Consider the following 26,087-nt stretch of genomic DNA (forward strand, 5'->3'; position numbering starts at 1 on the left):
AACATGGGGAAGAAAGAAAACGCCTGAACTTTTTTATTTTGTATTTTATTATTTTTTTATCGCCAAATAAACTCCCGAATATATTTTAATTCAAAAACTCCTGAACTCAAATTCCTAACTTATGCAATGTGCCCACTACGGGCTTTGGTTCAATACAACGGCTTAAAGATAAGTATTGGACTTCTGACTGTGTGTTTAGAGTCATTCCATTCAAGTGATGCAGTTAATATATGAGTATCCTTCGGCATTGGAGGTCCCTTCATGACAACCTTAAATGACAATTTTTGGTGCAACTGCCTAAACTTCAACGTATTTGGGATGACCTTCACGGAGAGACCCTTGGGAGCCGTAACTTTAGCCTTGTAAGTTGAATTCCTAGATCCTACGTTGGTCACAGTCCGATGAAAAACTGCGGAAATTCTAGAACTGGAATCGAATAGCTGGATATGCATGCTGGGGTAGTTGATTCCATCAGAGCCTGGCGGTGTCTTCATGCTTGAGCAACTGAAATTTTTGCTGCCTATTAGTATACCAATGTTGGTGCTGTTGAAGCCTGACTTGCAAAGGAAGGCAATATAGGAGTTGACTCTAATGTCGTAAACCAGGCCAGGATGCAATGCTTTCACAGGGTCAAGCTGTCCTGACCCAGATCCCAGTTCCGTTAAATTGTCCCCGATTTTGAGAGGAGTGGCTGAATAGTAGAGACCAAAATGTTAGATTTGAAAATGAAAATTTTCTTGTCCATCAACAATTTTAGTGGGATTGATTCTGATTTCTCACCAGTGGTCATGATAGCAGATTTAATTGCAGCAGGAGTCCAATCAGGGTGGAAGGATTTGACATAGGCAGCGGTTGCAGCAGCATGTGGGCATGCCATAGATGTTCCTGATATTATGTTAAATACGTCGTAACGGTTGTCTTCATGGTACCCTGTCAGTGTTGCCAGTTTGGAATAAGCAGCTAGAATGTCCACTCCAGGGGCAACCAAATCAGGCTTCACATACATGCATTAGGTAGACATTAGAAGGCAAGCCAAATGGAAAAGAAGAACAAAAGGGAGATACGAGAGTCATGAGAACCTTGAGGATATTTGGGGTGATGACTTGAGGACCTCTCGATGAAAAAGAAGCAAGATATGGAGCAGGGACTTCTGCAGTTGTTGTCTTGTGAATAACCGCTCTAGCATTCCTGAATTCCATGGAAAAAGTAGTTATTGACATTGTGGGCATGGAGAATGGAAAAAGAGAGAAAGAAACAACGTACTTTTTTGTGGAATTGATGTAGCGATCGATGATTTTGCCGACAGTGTCGGCTTCAACATAGGCCCCTGGAATAACGGTGGTGTAGGAGGCGTCTATTGGGTCTTCAACACCTATGATGGCCCCTGCTCCTCCTAATTCTTTGATGGTCAAGTCCTGACTCCCAGTACCCCCAACGCAGTACACTATCCTCCCCTTCACTCTGTCCTTCCTTAGAGTCCCATAGTCACAACCACTACACCGTAACTATCTATAATCATTACCATTCTCAAACAATCACATAAGGATCAAGCATGCATGCATGATTCATGAATAACAATACCTAGCACTGCCAAAGCCGTCTCCACTATTGTTCGCCGCAAGGAGTCCACTAGTCAATGGATACATCTTTTTCTCCGGGGAAAAGGTATTAATAGAAAGTCCCTACATGATTTTAATATCATTTTAATGCGGTTTAATTGTTTCAAGTTTGAAGCACCAACACACGAAGCAACTTTACTTACAGTTATGTTGTTTCCATCACCAAAGGCAACGAGTGTGGTGAACTGGCGATCAAGGGCGGAAGCCGCCACCGTCAAAATCCAGGGAGCGGAGTTCTCGACCGACATGGGGCGAGGGCCACTGTTGCCGGCGGAGCAAGAAGTGAGAATCCCTCTGGTCATGGCGTGGAATGAGCCGATGGCAATCGGGTCGGAGAAGAAGTCACGTGAGGGGCCACCGATGGAGACCGACAAGAAGTTAACGCCGTCGGCGATGGCCTCGTCGAATCCGGCGAGCATGTCCATGTCGCTGCAGCCCACGCTCCAGCATACCTTGTACATGGCAATGCGCGCCGATGGGACCCCGCCCCTCGCCGTGCCTTTGCCGATGCCGTAGAGACTCGCGTCCTTCACCGCCGCGCCCGCCGCCGTCGACGCCGTGTGAGTGCCGTGACCCATGTCGTCCGCCGGACTAAGGTTGTCCGAAGCTGGGTTGCTATCTTCCAGATTGAAGTATTTTGCTCCAATCACCTTGCTGCCATGCATTCATTCCACGAAATCAAATCAATCTTGCATACAAATATATATAATTGTTTATAATTATAATTAATTTCATCTCATTTTCATCTAACTCTTTTTCCTATCTTACACCATCCCACTTTGGAGTGACTAGAACTCTTGTTAAAATATTGTTAGATGTAGGACTTTTGATATAGATAACATCTCTTACTCTTTTATCTTGAAGAAGGTCACTAAGGTATAAATTAATTTTGTTCGGATCAATTTATTATTTTGTTAAGATACCCTAGCTAATATATTGTCAATAATTTTATATAAAACGTAATTATTATTCTTCTGTTCATTAAATTGTAGTTATATGCTAGGGACAGGTTTTATAAAAATTGAATAAGAATACAAACAGTTAGATTATTCTTATTTTTATGTATTTTAAAAGTATCTTTTACATTAATTTAATTTTAGTGTATATGTAAATAAGGTAGGAAATATTTTTAGATTAACAAAAAATTTTGCGATAAGAATTCAACGATGAATTCAGATAAAATTATCTAATTAAAAAGTATTAAATCGTGTAAGAATAGGTTTAATTGATATATAATTTATAAATATGGTGAATCAATTTTTGTTGGTTATTTATGTGGTTATTGGAGAAAAACAAGTGATGCACGAAGAATACTTGTTGCAGCCAGTAAAGTTTGCTCCCGTTACACATTTGCCCTTCCATCTTCGTGGGGGAGGTCCATACCCCTTATCGTTGAAACTGGGGCAATCAACCCAAATACCTGTTTAATAAATAGAATAACAATTAATTAATCTCTTTGTTTTTTTACCACTATCACTAGACAAATCTTTTCTTGATATATAATATACCTGTATCCAACACGCCCACAATGATATGACTTTCTACGTTCGAGTTTCTCTTCACGTTTTGGGGCATTCCTAGAAAATCCCACGACCTTGTTGTGTGTAATTTGCGGAGTGTATTTGGAAACACAGACACCACACTGTCTTCCTCTGCATAATTATTTAAAGAAACATTTAATTTGTGTTTTAATATCTCTTTTAATTTCCACAATAGTAAAATGAAGGAGTACCTCGCAGCATCTCTGCCTCATGTGGCAAAAGTCGTGCAGCGAATCCGTTGAAGCTCTTTCCATAACTATATATTTTGGACTCTCTGGCTAATTGCTTGCTGTAGTAAAAACAAAGCAGAACCATTAATCATTAAAAAAAAAAAAAATTATAATCAAATGCGTTTTGATTTGATAGTAGAGATCATTACTTTCCAATCGCAGTCTCTAGCATGTTGTGGTGGTGGCTTTCCACAGCATAGGGTCTAGCCACTGGTAGTTCTCCCATGTATACAATATATGGCTGTTTTATTATTTTTCCCACAAAATTCACATCCATTAAGAAAAGTGTAATTAAAGAAGCATAAATGAATCTGAAAAAATAGTCCCAATAAGTAGGGTAACTGAAACATGTTAATTGGGCACGCATACCTTTCTTTCATTTTGATCTGATCCTTGAACGTGTAAATGATAATGACAGAAGACGAGTAGTAGAAGTAATAGTAGCCAATTGTGTAACATTTTTATTGTATGATTCATTCTACAACAAATATTGTGTTTTGGTAAAAGAATATGTATCTATGTTGGATAGTATGAGGCACAAAGGAAGTGGTAAATTTTTGTTGCATGTTATAGTGGAAGGGATGCAGATTATGCGGAACGTGAAAAGAATGTCGTTTTAACGGAAAAGGGTAGGGAAAGACAGTATTTGGTGGCTTGGATTTTGGATCTTAGTCAAGTGATGACCATTGCCAAAATACTTGCACTTCATTCAACCGTAACAGTTAATTAGAAATGAAAGAGTAACAGTGTCATTCTGTCATTCGTTCAGCCCAAGAGTAATCCAAAGACTAAATCAAAGCCCAAAACCGAGGCTTTATTCCATATCGCTCCACGGAAAACCTGTGCTTGCACTCCCAACACATTTCATTTACGTTCTTCTATCAGTTATTAAATAGTTTTTCTTCTGTTAACCTAAAATATAATTATTAGGAAACAATCCTGTTTTAAAATCATTAAATTATATTTTGTGTTTGATGCATGATAAAATCCAACTGACGTATTATCAAAAGTTATTCAAACAAGTTAATCGCCACTTTTTTAATTAAAGTAAAGGATGATTAAATTGTATTTTCAAATAAATGTGAGAAGTTATATTTTAAATTACTTATAATTTTTATTTTCACTTTTTTTATTTTAATTTTATTTTAATTTTTTCTTAAGTTAAAATTTTATCAAAGACTATTTAAATTTAAAGTACAATTTTATTAAATAAAATTAATGACTTTTAACTTTAATTATATTAATAAGTAAATAAAACGTTGAGACTATTTGGCTCCATAAAATATTTTGTTTTTAAATTTAATTACAAAATGTCAGTGTTAATTTTTTTAACAAATTCAATTAACGTGGTGACATGTTAAGTATGTCTTGGCATTCATATGTTGATGTAATATTGGTGGACAAAAACTGCACCACTGTAACATTACGGAGATCTACACTGCACATTTTAGTTTTGTTTCATTTTTTCATTCATTTGTTTTATTTTATTTGTATTCAATTTTTTTTAAATTTATTAAATTAAAAACTATAAAAATTATTTAATAATGTTCATAAATAAATAAATAATAATAAAATTAAGAAAAAATAAAACTAAACGAAACAAAAAATAACTTTAGGGAACAAAAAACAAAAAACAAGTGAGAAATGACATATTTTCATGATGCAGAAGGACTAAATTTTTTTTTATATATAGTTTTAAGAATTTGTTTGGATAAAATTTTCAATTAAAACTTATAGGAGAAAAAAAAAGAAGCAAAAAAAAAAAAAACCTTTTCATACAGTAAAAGTGTAAAACTAGTATATGATTAAGTTAAAAATAAGATTCTGGAGATTATAATAAAAAATAAATTTTGCAAATTATATATATGCATAAATTAATTTTAATTATATAAAAAAATATTTCATTTTTTTTCTTCTAAAAGTGTATTTTAAAAAAGTTTATCTAAATATACCTAAATTCATTTTCCTCTCATTGCCCAAGGGAAAAAAAAAAATCATATTAATGGATACTGGAGATGAATTCGTGTGTGTTTGTTTTTCCGTTACGTTGAACGTAACCTAAAAATAACACATGAGTTGCTTTAGCTTTTTTCATCAGAAAGTGAAAATATGCCGTTTAAATAGTTTTGAAGACACACAAAGTCAGCTATATCTCTTGTTGGGCCTCGTTATAAACTAATCCAAACAAGTGCGGTCGCAAATTAACATCCCAATACTTAATCTGTTAATTAATAATGATTAGTGATAACATATAGTAAGTATAAAGAAAATATTATTATTATGATAAAATTTATTGTACAAATATATAACAACTCTACAATAATAATAGTAGTGAATTTTTAATTCTTCACGTTTTCGATTGAAACTTCTCCTGCATCAAGATGTAAGGTGACTTTGTTGGGATAAATTTCTTAAGTCAAATAGAAATTTTTTATTAATCAATATTAAGAACCGTTGTCTTAGGTTACAGAGTTAATGCTAATAATACGTACATGTATCCATTGACGTTGATCAAAAGGTTGCAGCGAAATAGTCTTTTGGTGCAATGATCTTTCTTAGCTAAATCACTGGATTCCTTGATGGGACTTGATGTTACTCTTCTAATGGGGAGACAGAAAGACGTGTGTTTCTAATTTGGCATATTGGGGACCATGACCATCTTTATGATTTTAAACCTATTAGGGTTCCCATTAATCCCTAACGGGCCAAATCTGGTTTTCACTTATATGAGTCCATATCAGCTTTTTCCTGTTAGCAGTCTAAAGGCTCACTAAAATTATATCACTTTTATTGAGTCCAACTAAATGTAAATAACTAATATAAATACTACAAATAATATGTGCAACCCACAATAATTATTAGAAATAAAATTTCTAACAATCTCCCACTTGGGCTTTATATTCATTTAAGTATTTGTATCACAAAAATCTTTAAGCGCGCAACCATATGTTATTTACTTTTAGACTCCCCTTAAACAATCTGATCCATCTCATACAACAACAGGGAATCACTACAGCTTTCATCACTATCTAATGTGACTAAATCATAATGATCACCACAATTGTATGCACTCAATGACATAGATCAAATATGGATAAGTGGTATAGAAATTACATGCAACGTGATCTTAGTCATGTCTATTTCCAACTGGTCCAAACTTTATTCTTTATAGAGATCCATTCAAAACGCAACATATATATATTGCACAAAATAAGCTCAAAATAGAATTGTCAACTTTATTTCTGTAGAAAATCCAAATAATACAAACATTTGAAAAAATTAAAAATAAAGAAGACACAAAATATAAATGAGACTCCCACTAAACTAAGATACTATAAGGAATTACACTCATATGAGTAGTGTGTTCATGAAAGACTTTAGGCACCAAACCCTTAGTAAGTGGATCAGCTAGCATAAAATTAGTCCCTATATGTTCTATAGAAATTTTCTTATTATGAATTCTTTCCTTAACAACCAGAAACTTTATATCAATGAATTTTGACTTGGTTGTACTCCTATTGTTATTGGAATAAAGAACTGCAGAGTTATTATCACAATAGATTTTCAATGGCCTTTCAATGCCATTAACCACACGTAAATTAGTGATAAAATTTCGCAGCCATATCGCATGGTTGGATGCCTCAAAACAAGCAATGAACTCCGCAGCCATGGTTGATGAAGCTATAATAGTCTGTTTAACAGACTTCCAAGAGATAGCTCCTCCAGCCAACATAAAGATGTATCCAGATGTGGAGCGTTTACTGTCTTGACATCCGGCAAAATCAGAGTCCGAGTATCCAATGATCTTTAAACTGTCAGACTTCTGATAAGTGAGCATATATCCTTTTGTTCTCTTCAAATAGCGCATTACACGCTTTACTGCTTTCCAATGCTGCATCCCAGGATTACTTAAGTATCTGCCCAAAACTCCCACCGTAAATGCAATATCGGGACGAGTACAAACTTGAGCGTACATTAGACTTCCCACAGCTGAAGCATAGGGAATCTTTTGCATCTCATTTCTTTCAAGGTCATTATTAGAGCATTGTTTGAGGCTAAATTTGTCTTCCTTGGCTATAGGGGTATCTCCTGGTTTACTATCTTTCATGCCGAATCTATCTAAAACTTTATTGATATAGTTCTCTTGTGATAACCTTATGATTCCATGAGAACGATCTCTTAGTATCTTAATACCTAATACAAAAGAGGCTTCACCAAGATCTTTCATTTCAAAATTCTTTGTTAAAAATCTCTTGGTTTCGTGCAATAACCCTATATCGCTGCTGGCAAGCAGTATATCATCGACATATAACACCAAGAATATATGTTTACTTTCACTAAACTTATGATAAACACAATCATCAACTATATTTGCCTCAAAACCATATGAGGTAATAACTTGATGGAACTTGTGATACCATTGACAGGAAGCTTGTTTGAGACCAGAGATGGATTTCTTTAGTTTGCATACCATGGACTTTGAGTCACCAGACACAAAATTTTTTGGTTGCATCATATAAATAGTTTCTTCAATGTCACCATTTAGAAACGCAGTTTTAACATCCATCTGATGGAGCTCTAAATCATAATGAGCTACGAGTGCCATTATTATTCTAAAAGAATCCTTTGAAGAAACCGGAGAAATGGTTTCTATGTAATCAATGCCTTCCTTTTGAGTAAAACCTTTAGCAACTAAACGAGCCTTATATCTCTCGATATTACCTTTTGAATCCCTCTTGGTTTTAAATATCCATTTACAACCAATAGGTTTCACACTTTCAAGTAATTCAACGAGATCCCAAACATCGTTGTCTTGCATAGATTTCATCTCATCCTTCACGGCATCAATCCACTTTTGAGAGCTAGAACTTTGCATAGCTTGACAGAAGTTGATTGGATCATCCTCTGTTAAACCAATGCCATCCTCATGTTCTTGAAGAAACACAATGTAATCATCTGGAATTACACTTTTCCTTTCTCTAGTGGATCTCCTTAATGACACTTCTTGAGGTTGTTGAGCTTTCTCTATAGGTATTTGAGGGAGAACCTCAATATTGTCTTGTGTTGGGACAATGTTAGGAATAACTCCATGATTGTCACCTATTACTGGGGTAGGTACTGGAATAGTAATAGGCACGAGGACTTGATCACTGTCAATGAGGTTTTTCCTCAAAGACAACATTTCTTATGTTCTCTTCCTTCCCAAACTCAACATCCTCAAGGAATCTCGCATTCCCCGTCTCAAAGAATGATCTAGTAATGGGATTGTAAAATTTATAGCCCCGAGAGCGTTCAGGATAACCAACAAAATAACAGCTAATAGTCCTTGACTCCAGCTTGCTTTCATGCGGCCTATAAGGACGCGCTTCAGCCGGACAACCCCAAATGTGTAAATGTTTTAGACTTGGCGTTTTACCCATCCATAGCTCGTAAGGAGTTTTGTTAACTGCTTTACTTGGTACCCTATTTAGGATGTAGACTGCAGTCTTAAGCGCTTCTCCCCACAATGACTCTGGTAAGGAAGAATGACTAATCATACTTCTCACCATATCCTTAAGAGTCCTGTTTCTACGTTCTGCAACACCATTCATGCTTGGTTTCCCAGGCATAGTATACTGAGGAACGATGCCACATTCCTTTAGGAAAAGCGCAAAAGGCCCTGGACGTTGTTCACCTGATCTATCATATCTACCGTAATATTCACCACCACGATCAGATTTGACGGCCTTAATTTTCTTTCCAAGTTGAAGCTCAACTTCAGCTTTAAAAGATTTGAAAACATCTAGGGATTGAGACTTCTCATGAATTAAAAATAGGTAGTCGTACCTTGAATAATCATCTATGAACATAATAAAATATTGTTGTCCATTCCAAGATGCCTAGGGAATGGTCCACAAATATCTGTGTGAATTAATTCCATAACATCCTTAGCCCTTTCGGCACCTAATTTTCTAGAATTTGTTTGTTTACCCTTAATACATTTAACGCAAACCTCAAAGTCTGACAAGTTAAAGGGTTCAAGAATCTCATCCACAAGCCTCTGAATTCTCTGTTTAGAGATATGGCCTAAACACTTATGCCATAAGGTGGCTGGGTTCTCATTTATTTTACGCTTCGTACCACGAGAATCAATGTTAAAATTTTCTTTATTGGAACTAACTACATCTAGTAAGTATAAATTATCAATTAAAGAACCAGAACCAACAACATTTGAATTTTGATAGAGGCTAAATTTATTATTTCCAAATGAACAAGAAAAACCAAATTTGTCCAAACTACAAATAGAAATTAAATTCCGCCTAAAAGACGGTACAACAAAAGTCTCAAATAAATCCAAATGAAATCCAATTTTTAACTGTAATCTAAATGTTCCAATAGCCTCCACTGTGACCTTGTTGCCATCACCCACATATATAAATCTTTCATTATCACTTGGCGGTCAGCTCCAAAGGCAACCTTGCATGGATATACTAATGTGAGTAGTAGCACCAGAATCTACCCACCAAGTATCACGTGGTACAAAAACTAAATTAACTTCAGAACAAACAAAAGAGAAAAAATTACCTTTCTTTACACGCCAAGAGGCGTACTTGGGACACTCTTTTTTCATGTGCCCAGACTTCTTGCAGAAGAAGCAAGTAGGTGTGTTCTCATCCTTTTTGACTTTCTTTAGTTGAGAAGTCCTTTCTACAACATCTTTATTATTCTCTCTTCCTATTCTGAGAGCTTGACGCTAAATGAGCACTTTCAGTCTTTTCTCTTTGCTGCCTTTCCTCCTCTTGCACATAGTGAGAAATCAATTCATTCAAGGTCCATTTATCTTTCTGAGTATTATAACTCACCTTGAATTGTCCAAAGTGTGTAGGAAGAGAAATCAAAACTAGATGCACGAGCAAGTCATCAGACAACTCTAACTTTAGTGCTTTTAGTTTTGACGCGAGATTAGACATTTCCATAATGTACTCCCTTATGTTTCATTTACCTTTGTATCTCATAGAGATAAGTTTAGCAAGCAAACTGCTTGCATCAGCTTTCTCATTACTGGTGAAATACTACTCAATGGCATCAAGGAAACCTTTAGCATTGTGGCTCTAAAAAATAGAGCCCCGAAAAACTTCTGGAACAGATCGCTTCATGATCATCAAACACATTCGGTTTGAGCGTTCCCACTTTTCAACCTTATCCTCATCCGGATTTTCCGGATTTGGAGTGGGTTTCTCAGCCCGAAGTGCAAGATCAAGATCCATGCAGCCAAGAATTATCTCAACTGCTTCCTTCCAGGCCTTAAAGTTTGTCCCATTAAGCATTGGTATACAATTAATTTGAGCAGATAAGTTAACAGCACTAGCAACAACAACTGTAATAGAACATAGAAAAAAAATAATTTAATTTAATTACATGCTCACAGTAAAATAAAATAAATAAAACATGCAGATTATTTACATAATAGACCCATTACAAGATATCGAGCACAACATTAATTCTTTGTCTTTGGACATACAAATCAACTTGTTAGTGGTACTCTCAATGCAACAATCAAATATTGACAATTAATTCTGTCAAATAATAGCCTTTCTTTGGACCGACTATTATTCACATGATTGTAACTTTATAATTGTCACATATTTATCATCACAGGCATGTTATTATTTGGCCAAATTGTGTCTTCCTTTGGGATGAGCACAAATCGCATAAATAATCTCATACTAACATCTAATGTAATTTTTAATCAAATTAATTTTTATAATAGGGATTGCTTTGGCAATATATTACATTAATTTATTTAATTAAAAATTACCAGACAAATTAATTAATAAAGAGGGTCTATAATCTGCCAACATTCGTACTCAAATTTGATATATATATATATATATATATATATATATATATATATAAAATATCAATTTAAATTTGAACATAATATCAATCAAATTTCAAGAAAATAATTCTTACGCGAATGCCATTAAAAATTCGATAATGTGAAATTCAATATATTAATCATATAATTTTTCCAAATATCATTTAATATAACAACAATGATTTTGACAAAAACACAAAAAAAAATCCCACTTATGGTGGTACTCAAAGGATCAAACATAATATTATTTTCCCACTTCCGGTGAGAAAAATATTCTTTTATTTCATTGTTGCACAATTAACTCACTTCTGGTGAGAAAATATTTCTTTATTGCATTGTTGCACAATTAACTCACTTCTGGTGAGAAAATATTCTTTTATTGCATTGTTGCACAATTATCTCACTTCCGGTGAGAAAATTAAAAATTCAAAAATTTTCTTCATTTGACAATGTCTTCCGGATCATTGCAAAATTGTTACATATACAAATACATAACATTCACAGAAAAATCTCTTTAATTAAAAATTTAGTTTTTAATCGATCTCTTTATCCGTATAATCAATTAAACCAAATTGAAGCAAAAAAAAAATGACCAACGCATTCAAATACACGTATTATCAATGAAGAGAAAAAAAAATTGTAACAATACGCTTTAGAACCCCATAACCTAATAATAACGGTGGCTCTGATACCACTAATGGGATAAATTTCTTAAGCCAAATAGAAATTTTTCATTAATCAATATTAAGAACCGTTATCTCAGATTACAGAGTTAATGTTAATAATACGTACCTGTATCCATTGACGTTGATCAAAAGGTTGTAGCGAAATAGTCTTTTAGTGCAATGATTAGAGAGACGTGTGTTTCTGATTTGGTATATTGGGGTTTATGATTTTAAACCTATTAGATTTTCCATTAACCCTTAACGGACCAAATCTGGTTTTCACTTATGTGGACCCATATCAGTTTTTTTCTGTTGGCAGTCTAAAGACTCACTAAAATTAGATCACTTTTATTGAACCTAACTAAATGTAAGTAACTAATATAAATATTACAAATAATATATGCAGCCCACGATAATTATTAAAAATAAAATTTCTAACAGACTTCATAATCATTCATCGCTATGATTGCATTCATGCTCATAAATTTATATTTTTATTTCTTTAAAAATGTGGAGAGAGAGACTATTAACTTTTCTTACATTGATAATGTCATTTCAGCATGAGCAACACGATTCTGTGTGTATACTCTCTTCTTCTTCTTTTTTAAATAAAAATTCAAAGCCATTTTCGTTCACTCTTACAAAATCAACATTTCCATCACTCTTTTTTTTTTTTTTCCTCTCCAACATATCCACTTAAGCTTGTCTCCTCAAATCTGACATCATGATACACAACGTACAGCATAGGATTCGTTTTTACAATTTTAATAAGCTCGCGAGTATTAATTATAACATCAAATCGCACAAACATGAACTATTAAAATTTAAAATAAATCAAGTTGCTTAATTTCGTTCCAATTTTTTTTTATCTCATAATTATTGATATTTTTAAAATTTTAAAATAGGTATCTATGTTTAATAATTATTATAATAGTAATTTATTACAAGTAATAAAAAGACTCCTTAAATGTGGAAATTAACCTTGAACACTAAAAAAAAATATAGTATGAAGTAGTACGAAGATGTTATCAACGTATTTTATTCACCGACTTATTGGAATTAAATTAAAAATCACAACCATTAATATATTTTGTTATCATATTATTTATACAAAATATTTATTAATTTTATAATTGACTAATTTTTATATAAAAAACCATAAATATTAACATGTTCTTACATGTCTCTTTACATTTTTGTAATATTTAGAATTGAAAAAAGAAACAGATAATACAAAGTTACAAAGAGAAATTGAATCTATTTTGGTATAAGTTATAAGCATTTTTTTTTATTAAAAATAAAGAATTTTTTCTCTAATGAAAAAATCTCTCAAAAGTACTTTTAAGTCTATGTTAAAGCAATCTCATATTGCCTTGATGTGCTAAGAAAACGTTTGGTGAAAGGTAGTCTAAGTATAAGAAGCTGGAAACATATGAGCTTGACATCAACATGGTTTTCTACTCGAGGAACCTTATGCATGATCATTATATCTTAGCCAGAATGATGCTATGAATTTATTTGTGAAGAAAATCAATGTATATATGCATATCCTATTGTTGCACCAGTTAGTTAATTAAGATACCCAAAACTTCATGATAGTCTTACTCACAGATGACACCACAATAGCCAGGTTACCAAGCATATAGGAAAATCCTCTTTCCATGATCTTTGTCAACAAAGAAGTACTATACCCATACCTAGCTAAAAATCTAAATAGATGCCCTTGTCATGAGTCATGAGATTAATGATGAAATGCTAAGATTCTAAGATGAATAGGAGTTTATGATGATACTTGATGTACAACGTCCTTAAGATAAGTAACTAAGAATTTATGATGATATGTGGAGTCTCCTTAAGATGAAAAATAAAAATTTTGTGATGACAATTGATGTACAACCTCTTGTATGATAAAACTTTTGAATCAAAGTGATGATGTGAATCTTATGAGTCACGAATCATATGCATATAAATTATTTATTTTGGAGATACAAGGATATGAATCCTATATTAGAAAGGTCCCTTTTTAAAGTTATTTTGATTTAAACCTTGAGAGTGAGGTTAATGAATTTACAATCTTCGTACCAGTTTTCATGATTAATCCTATGTGGTTGGAGTACCCTATTGAGACTCTAGATCCTTGACAAATTGTTGGTGTGGATGTTCACCTCAATGAGAGTGGTGTTGATAGATACTCAAGATGAGGTGATTTGTTAACATATACTCTTAGGCTAACTACCTTCCATGCGATGATATTTTGACTTATGAGTCATATATTATAAATAAAGTTGTCAAACTAATTTTCCCAACAAAAACACATTAGTTGCTCTTATGTTTTGGGCACCCAATCCTCCAAGCATCTAGCTTTATAATGTTGTTCAAACTCTGCATGTTTCACCCAGTAGACCCATTATTTGACCAAAGCATGGACCTACATAATTGAATTATATTTTCCGCACCAAAGCATGTACTTTTTCCACAACATGAATAAAACATGCCTTTGCCGTACTTTTTGTCAAGATATATATAATACCCAAATACTTCCTTAATTATGTTGGATGCATGTCTGATGATGAAGATATTGGCCAGCTAAGTCTTGATCGTAGGGTTAAAATTCCTTCAGTATCTATATTAATGTTCAAGTCGGATTCAAAAAAATATGTGAGATAAATAAGGGTCAACTCTTATTATATGAACCATTCACTAGTTGTTAGTCATCATCAACAGATTGATACACAAAGCCAGCTATTGAATAATGCATATAAGAAAATGATATGGAGATAGTGGAAGAGAAACATTCTATAGCACCGAGAGATTAAACCCACACACATCCACATAATGGTTGAAACTTGTCCTAGGGCAGTAGAGCCTTAATGGATTTCATTCTCATTACAACTTTTCTAACTTCCTCCATAGTAAATAACCCGTGTCAAAAGGGCCAAATATTTTTCATTGCTCAGTTGAGGAAATTGATCCAATTGGGGTATCAGTAGAAATTTTTTTTTATAGTATCTGTGAGCCTCTTGTTTAAGGATACATGTGTTAGTACACCAAGAGTCATCTTCTAGATATAGATAATCATGAATTTTGTTTCTCTTTCAATTAATCATAATTTGGGTATAAACACATTTATTTATTGGCCTACAAAATTTAAATCCTACACAAAACTGGTGCTTATTGTCATTGGTGTGTGTGGCACGAGGAAGACGGATGAAAATATATAAAATGCAGGCGCAGCCCTCGTGGGAGTGCTAAGCAACGTACGTAGGGAGGGGCACATGGCCATGTGAATTATTCCTCAAATCCATTTTGGAGATGCTATAATAATGGTACTTTATAAGGTGAAGTGAGTTTCAAACTTTGATAATAAAACCAGACAAATTAATTATATCATGAATCGTAATTTGGAAACAAGTACACACACGCACGTGACCATGACATTCTTTCGTTTTTACATCTTTTAATAGTTGTCGACTTGATTCTGTCTCCCACAACTAGGGATGACAACGAGGTGAGTCGGATACGGTTTCATAATACTTGTTCTTATTCTCGCGAGTTAAACTCATTTTCGTTCTCGTTTTTGTATCTGTCGGGTATATAATTTTCATCCTTATCCCCATTCCCGTTGGGTATCGAGTATACCCGCACCTGTACGTTAATTTTTTTATTTTTTATTTTTTGTAAAAAAAATATGATATTTTTAATTTATTTTTTTATTTTTTGTAAAAAAAGTACATACCCGTACCCGTACCCGATTTAATATATCAAATTTTACCCGTACCCGGTCAAATTGGATATTTCCCGTCAAAATTGGGACGGGTTCGGGTATTACCTGTGAGCACGAGTATATTTGTCATCCCTGCCCGCAACTGATGCCCGCAACTGGTACCCGCAAGACAATAACATAGGCATCCCAGCTAAGCAAAATGACAATTTTTGTTTGCTTTGCCAGACAAATTTGACACATTTATTTATTTTTTATATATACTACGTGGATCTTAAGATTAAAGCCAATAATCTTTGTAAGATTAGTTATACCAAGTTCATCATCCGAGTATTAACTCATAAATTTAAGATTATAACTTAAAGATGGAATGATTCTATACTAGTTGTCCATGTGTTTAGTTATAAACTGAACATATTTATAACTTACTTTTGTTTTAAATTTTTTATTTGTGTATAATTAATTTTGATGATAAAGTAAAAATTTTAAAGACTTTATGCTGAACTACTTTGATTTCTCACTGCTAACCTGACCGCGGCTGTAAATTTTTGTTATTTATGATTAATATATTATAAAAGATAAGATAATTTTATACAATCAAAGTACTAAGAGTTAAAAATATTATGACTTGATGTATATAACTCAAATTTGCCATTGCATATATATTTTAAAAATTATCAATTAAAATAATTATTCAGATATTCAAATTTAAATACTCAACTTAGCCAATTTTATTTATTTATTATTATTATTATTATTAATTCTTTTCACTAATGAAATTTTATTTATTATTAAAGCTCTGTAACAAAAAATGACTTTACTTCCTTCTCATTCCACAACAAACATCTGATTCCTGCTTTTGTGAGTTGTAGAAAGGTGATCCAGATTAGTTGAGTTAAGGATTAGAGTGCTGGAGTGTTAGCGCAAAGCTACTCAAAATTCATTCCTTTTCTTATTCTTCATCTTCTTCCTCATTTCACCTCGGTTTCGAGGTAAGGGAACATAGAACTAAATTCTTATTGATTATTGATGTTGTGTGATGATGGATTGCATCTAAATTGTGGTTGTGTAGAAGATATAATTCTTGTATTGTGGGGTTATGAGTCTCTTTGAGCATGTTGGGGGAGATTCAGGTGATTAATATTGATTAATTCATTGTTGCATGTTGTATTTGTGGTTGAAAATGAGTAGAATGTGGTGTATAGGTGATTCTTGGTGTTGCATGCTTGAATTCTTTGAGTTTTAGATGGGATTGAGCAAATTTGTGAATTTATCAAGTGTAGAATTCACCATTGCATCAAACGAGCTTCAAGGTGTTAAGTGTGACTCATCAATTAGGAGTCCTCTATCTTAAATTGCATTGATTGTGAGGAGAGATAAAAGTCTTTGATTTGGTCACACTGGATGTAGGTTGAATGGCACTGGACATAAGATGAGAGAATTGTCTTTGACTTGGTGACACTGGATCCCAAGTTGTGTGGCACCCAACGTGGCCAAGATAGAAACTCTTTGTCTAAGTGACACCAGATGCCAATAGAGTGACATAAGATGTGAAGAGAGAGAATCATCTCTACCCGAAATAAGGTCGAGCGTGAGTTTAACCACATCAAGCATGATTATCCTGGGGGTTTCTTTATCTCGTTCATGTTGGGCGCAGGTGAATGGTGCCAAGAGTGAGAGATAGATAACTCCTTGTCTTAGTGACGTTAGAGGCAAGGTGGATGGCATTGGGCATGAAGTGCCAAGTAAAAATATGTTGTTTAGTTGAACAAATGGTGAACATGTGTAGTTTAGTTGAATCTACTACATGTGGCATGTTGATATATGTTGTTAAATCTTTATACATTGATCTGAGATGATGTATATCAATGATTAAACTGTTGATAGTTGAATTTTTTTGAATGATGTTGGTTCTATATGCATTGATTTAGGATAATGTATATAAATGACAAATTATTGGACTGTTAAGGTAATGATGTTGAGAATGCTTAAAGTATTTAGGCATGTTATGTTGATCGATATAGGACTAGAGGAGAGGGTCTTTTCAAAAGTTGGATATTCCATTATCTGGATATTGGTGTAGTATCTTGTGAGCTTAGTTGTTGAAAAATCTTTTTCGAATAGTTGAATCTTGAAGTGAATAGTTGAGTCTCCTCTAGGACCTCAGTTGATATGATATGTGGGTCATGTCGAGGCATACTAGCTATAAGTGATCATAATATCGAGGTCAGGTCAAACTATACTAATTACAAGTGACCAATGTTGATCTGTATGAAGACATACATATATAAAGTAACCATTTGGAGTAAGGTACAAGGTCGAGGTAAACCCCTATCGAGTACTAAAAAGGCGTAGTATTTTGAGGATAGTCGGTGAACTAATCTCATAGGTGACTTGGTTATCCAAGCTAATGTTATAGTTGACTCACACCTAAACTGTTTTACCCTGACAAGAATACTAGAGTTCTTAATTTAAGTGACGATATACGAAAAATCATGTTGTTATGAATTAGTATCCAATTTGATTGTTGATCTAGCAAGTATAAAAAGATCGTGCTGGTTCGGTAATATCAAGTCACTTAACCAACAATTTAGAGTTATTATTTTAGTATTGAATTACTGTAATATTTTATATATTTGTGTAGTCATTATATGCCTTTAATTGTTGTTTAAAATTTTTACATGTATATATATCCATGTATTGTATATATCTTATCCTGCTGCGAGTAGATGAATTGTTAAGTATAAGAATAATGACGAGTCATTATAAATAAAAATTGAATTAGCTAATTAGATAAGAAGTTATTTTTTTTTTACAAACCTCTTTGTTCATTCTAATGTAAAATAGAAGTTTGTATTTAATATATAGATGTCGATATAATTAATATTTATTTTTCTTTGTATAATCCCATCTTTTATAGCACTTAAGTTTTTTTTTATAAAAATAATTACCAATTATTATTTTACAAGAATAATAATAAAAAAATAATTGCTTGTTAAAAAAATAATTACTAAATAGGCGCTAAAAATATTTTTGGTCAATTCACTATCAAAATTTGTGCGCATAGTCGGCACTGATTAGAGAATGAAAACTGTCTGTCCAATTTTGCAATTTCTTATATAAACAAAAAAATTGCAGAATATTACGAGATGCGTGCTCTACTTACATTTAATTAGAAAGAAAATTCCTTATATTTTAAATAAAAGAATATTATATCCGTACTATGTTCTCAAAATATTAAATATATATTTCATCAATTCTTTTTAGTGAGGATTGTTAAGATTTTTTTTGTTTGTTTGTCCGTGGTATCCTATGACTGAGAGAAAATCCTTCCTTAGACATGAATATGAGAATTGAACTAGCTACCACATACTTCAAAAATATAACTATTTGTCAATTATATGTTACCATATTAATATAAATATTGTTAACTAAGATTATATAATTAATAATTTTTTGAACTCAAAATTATACAAGTGATAATATAATTAATAATTAAACGATTATTTGCAATTTGTCATAGCTTAAAATTAAATAAGTAAAGTTATACAATAGTATAATTAATTAAACTTAGTTTTCAATATTGTGATAGTGCTATGTTCCTTTACATTAGAATTAATTTTATATAAATTTGCCTATCTGATTTAAGTTATGTTAAAATAAATATGGCTTTTTGTAAAAAGAAAAAAAAAATAAACAAGAGTAATGATTCATAAACACTCATCTACTCCGTACACTATATCAATATTTATCATTTCTTCCTATTTTATTTTCTATCATATCAAATCATGTATCGTACTTATATTTTTTTTTCTTCTCATTTTCTCTTATTAATCAAGTGTCCAATATACTTTGGGTGTTGTTCTTACCTTAAGTCCGATGACCTTTTTCTAGTGACAATGTTCATCATTTAAAAGTCGAGGCTAACGAGTAAAAGTGGCATATGCCCTTCTTCTAATGTTTTTCCTACCGTAAATTCGCTGTCATAGTTAGAATTAACACATCCGAAGTATTGTCCACTTTAGTGCTTGTTGAACTGTCACAATTTTGTCCTTTAAAAGGTGTCTCGGTAGGTTAAGGAGTAAGGGTGTTTATAAACTACTCGTAGCCTTAATTCTTAAGTGATGTAAGACTTTTAGACAAAAGAGAACATTTAACATCACATTTTTCAACAATTAACTACACAACGCAAGTCTATATCTTTAGCTAGTTAGTTGTAAATTTTGTATAAACCCATTGAATTCATAAAGCATCGTCCAAATGCACAGAAGAAGAACAAAACATGCAAAAACAACTTTTTAAAGCTTATTCAATGTTATAGTTGTGAAATCTGGTAGAATAGGAGAACACACTAACACCAACATTCTAGTGGTGCAAGACTCAGCAACTGTTCGCCAGTCTTTTTCCTCGTCAATCACTCACCTAGTATTGCATTCCGCAATAATATAGCATACCGACCAGTGTGCCAAAAAACACGTGGGCTCCCTTTCTTTTCCCCATCAACTGACATGAAACAATCTCATCTACATACATACCTTATTTGTACCATATATTGGAAAAAATAAAGTACGTATCTGCAAATACATGATTTACATAATGGGCCAAAAAAAATGATTTACATAATAAGTTTCTAAGAATTTAACCGTTGATAGTGTTTTTATGCAAGAATATAGCAACGAGAACCGAAGTGTACATATATGTGTATCATTTAATCGCAAACATTCTGGTATATATGGATGATTAGATTATGAGAATTTTATGAAATTAAAGACACATAAATTTACTGATGGGGAATATTGATTATAAATTTAGAGGGTGGTGTCGTTGACGTAGCTTTACGGGAAGGCCGCAACTAAAAGTGGCAGTGAGGCCAGGCGAGAAACGTGGGTTGGTGCGATGATAGGGTTCGAGTAATTGGATGTGAAACCTTCGAAGCAACGAAATTGCGACACTCTTGAGTTCCATGAGAGCCATTTCTTTCCCCAAACACACCCTCATCCCCGCTTGAAAAACCGGATACTTAAACGGGTTCTGAGGGCAAAACACCCCTTCCTTCAACCACCTTTCTGGCCTAAACTCACAACAATCCAAACCCCATATTTCCTCCATACGACCCATCGCATACGCATGATAACTAACCCTACTCCCTCTCTTCACAAAACTCCCATCAGGCAAAACATCATCGTCCAAACAAAACTTGGAATCGAATTGAACCGGTGGGTACAACCTCATGCTCTCATACGCCGCCGCATGTAAATACTGCAACTGCTGAACCTCTTCGAAGCTTCTTATCTCCTTATTATCCTTTCCAATCACTCGCTCCGCTTCTACAAGAATCGCTGATTCCACTTCTGGATGCTTCGCCACTAGCCAGAAGAAGCTGGTTAGAGCCGAAGCCACAGTGTCCCGACCAGCTAATAAAAAACTTATTATAATGTCTTTTAAGTATGTGTCATCGTTGACGCTTCTCATGAAGCGTGACAACAAGTCCTTCTGAGACGAAAACCCCTTTTTTCTTCTCTGCCTTATCACCTCCTTCGCTAAGATGTCTATCATTCTAACCGCTTCTCGAAGCTTCTTCTCCGACCCTAAGTTCAGCAACCTCTTCAACTTCCAAATCAAAGGGGACACCGACATGGCTCTCTCCGCGGAAAGCTTCGAAGCCAAGTCAAAGGAGAGAGCGAAGTTCGATATAGGCAGAGAGAGCTCCAGACACATAGGGTCCAAGCCGAAGGAGAATCTGCAAATGCTGTCGAACGAGAATCTCTTGAAAACGTCCTGCAAGTCCAAAACGCTCTCGTTTTGTTTGACCATAAGGAGAGGTACGAGGCGGTGCTGGATTTCGAACCTCACAACATCAAAGGCGAAGGAGCGTATGGAGTTGCTGCTGAGTTCGAGGCTGGCCATCTTCTTCTGGAAGCTCCAGGATTCTCCGTCGACGTTGAAGATTCCCCGGCCGAGGAAATCGGCGAGGATGGTGGAGAAGGGTTTCCCCTTGGGGAAATTGTCGAACCTGGTTTTGAGCATGTGTTCGACGTTGTCGGGGTTGGCGGTGATGGTGTTGCGGAGCACGTGTATGTGGATTGTTTTTGTGGGGGAGTTTCGGAGGAGGTGAGTGTACCAATCGCAGAGGTTGTCGAAGGTTTTGGACCAGCTCGAAGTTAGATAGGCTTGGCACGTTTCGCAGTTGCAGAAGAAGGTCCAGCGAGGGGAGAGAATGAGAGTGAGAGTGAGAGTGAGAGTGAGGAGGGTGATGATGGAAAGTGAAAGACAGAGTAGTGTGGCTAAGGAGACGTTAGTGAAGAGGTAGCAGAGAGTAAAAGGTTGAAGCTCCATGGATGGATCATAAAGATAAAACAGAGGTACACTTTGAGGATATAATATATAACCTATGAGTATACGTGTGTACGTACGTGCTGCTTAATTTTTATTTATATATTTTATTAATTTTGAGAATACTAATTTAAAGGGTTTTTTTTTTTATAGTATTTATTAAAGATTAAAGATACTCGTCAGCATGAATTCCAATATTTTAATGACTGTTTTTATAATTTATTCTTTTAGAAACTTTTTAGGAGATTTGTTAACTAAATTGGCGGGTTATTTATTTATTTAATTAGGACATATAATAAAATATTAAAGAAAAAAGAAGTAATCGTGATAAGGTTCAGTTACATGTTATAATTTCTCTAGTGAGAGGGGGAAATTATTATGCTATTGGGACTACCACGTATTAATATTTTTTTTTATGGAGAAATTATCCAAACAACTCAAAATATATTGTGTTGTATTCGTTCATGAGTATATTTTTCGTCACATCTTATGTTTTGGCTGGGTTCTAGATTGGTTTAATGGAAATGGAGTCTTATTAAAACGTATTTTTTGACCCTGCCAAATTACATTTTTCATAACCCAATTTAGTCTAAAAAATACTAAAATTTGAAGAAAAAATAATAAAAAATGAAAAATAAAAAAGAGAAAATATTATATAATATAATATAATACAAAATAAAAGTATAAAATAAAAAAGAGATAAATAAAAAATATAATTAAATAAAATAAAATAACAAGTGAGATGTATATAAATAACTTTTTAAAAAAATTGAAATTTTTATGTCAATAACATCGGTTAATAATATCATAATTTTTTGTTATAAATATTCATTATGGTGTGTTATTTACACTGTTGAACATTTTGACAATAAATCTATAATTATTGTCCTTAGAATAAGATTAAACCAAAATTCATCTTTATCTTAATAAAAATTAATCTCAAAATTATTAAAAGAATGTTCAGGTTCCACTTTTGTTTGCTTTCCAACCAAAAATTTCACATTGCTCACTATATTACTATGCACCTCCTCCTTCTCTTTTATAAGGAGCAAACCCCAAGCTTTCAAGGATAAACAAAAATCTTTACTAATTAGGTATTTAAAAATTGAGATTAGTAAAAACATTGGACTAAAGTAACTTTTTTATTAACCTAATGAAAAATATTAGGCCTATAATTTTATTTTATTTTTTCTTTGAGACTTCCAATAAAGAAGCATGAGAGATGATATAACAAATTGTCCTCTTGATGACTATTTTTTTATTTTATAAATATCTATTATTTATTTAATTTTTAGAAATATTTTATTTAATATTTAATGTTTGTTTTTTCTTATAAATTTATAATAATAACTTTTATAAATATTAAATAAATGAACTTATCAACATGAAAAAGAGAGTTAAATAGATATGACATCTTTTAGTCTTTTGAAATTTCAAAAATACAAATTGTGACAGTTTGATATAATTAAAAAAAATTGAATTAATTTCTATAATCTTTCTATAATAAAATAAAAATAAAAAATTTAATGAATTGAATGACTTTGATGATATACACCTTTGTTAATTTTATATTTTAAGACATGAGTTGTTAAAGTTTAGAAATCTCAAATTTAATAAAAGTAAATTTTAATTAAAAAAATTAATATCCAAATATTTTCTATTAAAAGATTTATATAATCATTATACATGAAGATACATATTGAGATAAATATTTTATAAATTTTAAATAATTTTTTAATTAATTAAAAATAATCATTTTATGACAAATATAGTAGAATATTAATATTTTTATTTTATATAATTGATTTTTAAACCCAAAACTTAGTTTTTAAAAATATTTTTATTTAATTTTTTAAAATATTTTTCAAAAATAAATATAGATCACAAGTTCATATTTTTAATATATTTTATGGTTCCATGACAATCCTCAATGATGCATCATTTCATAATAAGCTCATAATTATTTTATATCATATCCTGGTGAAAGAGAAAGAGAAAGGGATTTAATATTTTTTAAATCTAAAAAATGATAGGGGTAGAAAGTACGTGAAGAAATAATACTCTTGAGTACATATTACAAAAATATTATTTTGACACTATTTTATGTATTTATATTTTACGCCTCTTTTTATAGGGAAAAATAATGAGAAGATATAATGTAAGGGTTTTATGAGTAAATATATTTAAAAAAAGATTAAAAAAATTCTTCAACAAAAAAAAATTTAACCTAGGACAATGGACATGAAGAACCCATTCCCTTCCTAGTTCCTAGAAAACAAAGTGAGTTACCTATAAAATAACTCTGTCGCTATGTACATAAACTCACATGTTGTATTTTACAGACTCGAGGATCCAAGATCTTTGAGCTTTTTTTTTTTTTTTCTTTAATCTTTTGGCTGATTTCCTCTTCTCGAGTTCTATAAGATACTGAACTATTGGGCGATCCTAACAATAATTAAATAGATGCATATAATAATTTTATAATAGCAAGATCTGAAATAAGATTAACTATCTCATGAACAGATGACAAATATGAAAATTTTAGACAAGATACAAGTTAAATGGTGTCATTTTAATGCTTGCATGAAAACTTTTGTTATATGTGAAATCTATCAATGACAAAATATCTTCTCAAATACTTACGTGGTCCAATATACAAGTTTTCAACCAGTCTTTCAATAATTAAATAATCATTGATTGTCCGTTTGTTTGTAATACACAAAATTCAACTTAAACCTCATTAATTTTCATAGCTTGATGCAAACTCTGTCAGGATCTAAAAGTAAATCTCGATTCTTTTTCAAAGATAATATTAGTAGACACCCCATAAAATTGTGCTATTTCTTTGATGTACAATAAGTGAGCTTTATCAATGACCATTTCTTGTTGATAGGTAGAAAATGCACACATTTAGTCTACCCATCAACAATCATCGAAATAATACCATTGTTTCTAGTAGCTATGGGCAAACAAACTATGAAGTGCATAATGATGTTAAGTTAAAGAGATCTCGTAGCCCAGAGGTAAAATTCTTCTAATAAGTTTCTATTGACTCTCAATTTAACAAATAAATAAGTTAAATTGATTACTATAATTTTGACTAACCTTTTAAGTAGATATTAATGATTTGCTTAAATTTTTTTAATGTCATTAACTTCATAAGGGTGTCACTCTTTACCTATTTTTAGGTATAAAAAAAGAGTTAATCACCTATACACTATCAGTGTAAAGTTTTTTACATTGACAACTAATTATATCTTTTAATTGTACAATGTCATTATAAACACATTTACTTTTAACAATGACATGACACAATTAAAAATATAATTAGTTGTCAGTATAAAAGAATTTTACAATAACAATATATAGGTAATTAACTCGTAAAAAAAATATGAAGTTATTCTCCTCTAAGGAGAGATAGGACTACGATTACACCCCCAAACGGATGGGGAGCGGGAATTGGAGAATATTTTGATGATTGGTGGAGCGGGAGAAAATGTATTCGATATTTGAATTAATAAAATACATTTTTATCAAATCATGTAAAAAAAAATAAAAATAAGTGTTCTAATGTGACCATCCTATTCGTGACTAGACCCAAACAAATAATGCAACTTCAACTCCTAATTCCAAGCCATCCAATCCCTTACTCGCTTATTCCAATATCAAATCATGTTATTCACTTTCTCTGCCATAGCGAATGCCTTCTTGCATCATCCACCATCAACACTGCCCCCACTAACCATTGACTACCTTCAACCCCTTGTCTACATAACCATAATATTAATCTCTACGTTTAATATAGATAAAGATGACCAAAGGATATTTTTATATTTTTATTTTTGTAATTATTTTATAGAAATTAAAACAAGAGATCTTATTTTAAATATTGAAAATATATGAGTTAACTTTTTTTTATAAAAAAAGTGCAGATTTTATAAAGTTGTGAAGAGTTTCATTCATAATATTGTATTGATTATATATATAATATTTTACTAAAATCATAGACAATAAGTACAATTTTAATATGAGATTATTTTTTTATAAGTTGTGTTATACTTTATTTTATCCAAAATTACAGTATAATTGAGAATTTAGACAACTTGATTTACAATTTATT

At 32.4% G+C, this 26,087-nt stretch overlaps 2 protein-coding genes across 2 annotated transcripts; both read right to left on the reverse strand.

Annotated features, from left to right (window-relative positions):
• Positions 1–6: 6 nt before the first annotated feature.
• Positions 7–3,963, reverse strand: LOC109796416 (subtilisin-like protease SBT4.15). The gene is made up of 11 exons (XM_020356089.3): positions 3,760–3,963; positions 3,540–3,631; positions 3,352–3,449; positions 3,128–3,271; positions 2,934–3,039; positions 1,763–2,273; positions 1,582–1,682; positions 1,264–1,494; positions 1,080–1,188; positions 781–994; positions 7–691 (listed from the first exon to the last, which is right to left on the reverse strand). The coding sequence occupies exons 1-11, from the start codon at positions 3,865–3,867 to the stop codon at positions 150–152; spliced, it is 2,256 nt and encodes a 751-aa protein (XP_020211678.2). The 5' UTR covers positions 3,868–3,963; the 3' UTR covers positions 7–149.
• Positions 3,964–20,355: 16,392 nt separating this feature from the next.
• LOC109796417 (cytochrome P450 94C1) lies at positions 20,356–21,970 on the reverse strand. Its single transcript, XM_083077651.1, has one exon. The coding sequence runs from the start codon at positions 21,968–21,970 to the stop codon at positions 20,435–20,437; it is 1,536 nt and encodes a 511-aa protein (XP_082933777.1). The 3' UTR covers positions 20,356–20,434.
• Between the last annotated feature and the right edge of the window lie 4,117 nt (positions 21,971–26,087).

The sequence above is a fragment of the Cajanus cajan genome, chromosome 6 (genome assembly GCF_000230855.2).
Source record: "Cajanus cajan strain Asha chromosome 6, NIPB_CcT2T_4, whole genome shotgun sequence".
Taxonomy (NCBI): domain Eukaryota; kingdom Viridiplantae; phylum Streptophyta; class Magnoliopsida; order Fabales; family Fabaceae; genus Cajanus; species Cajanus cajan.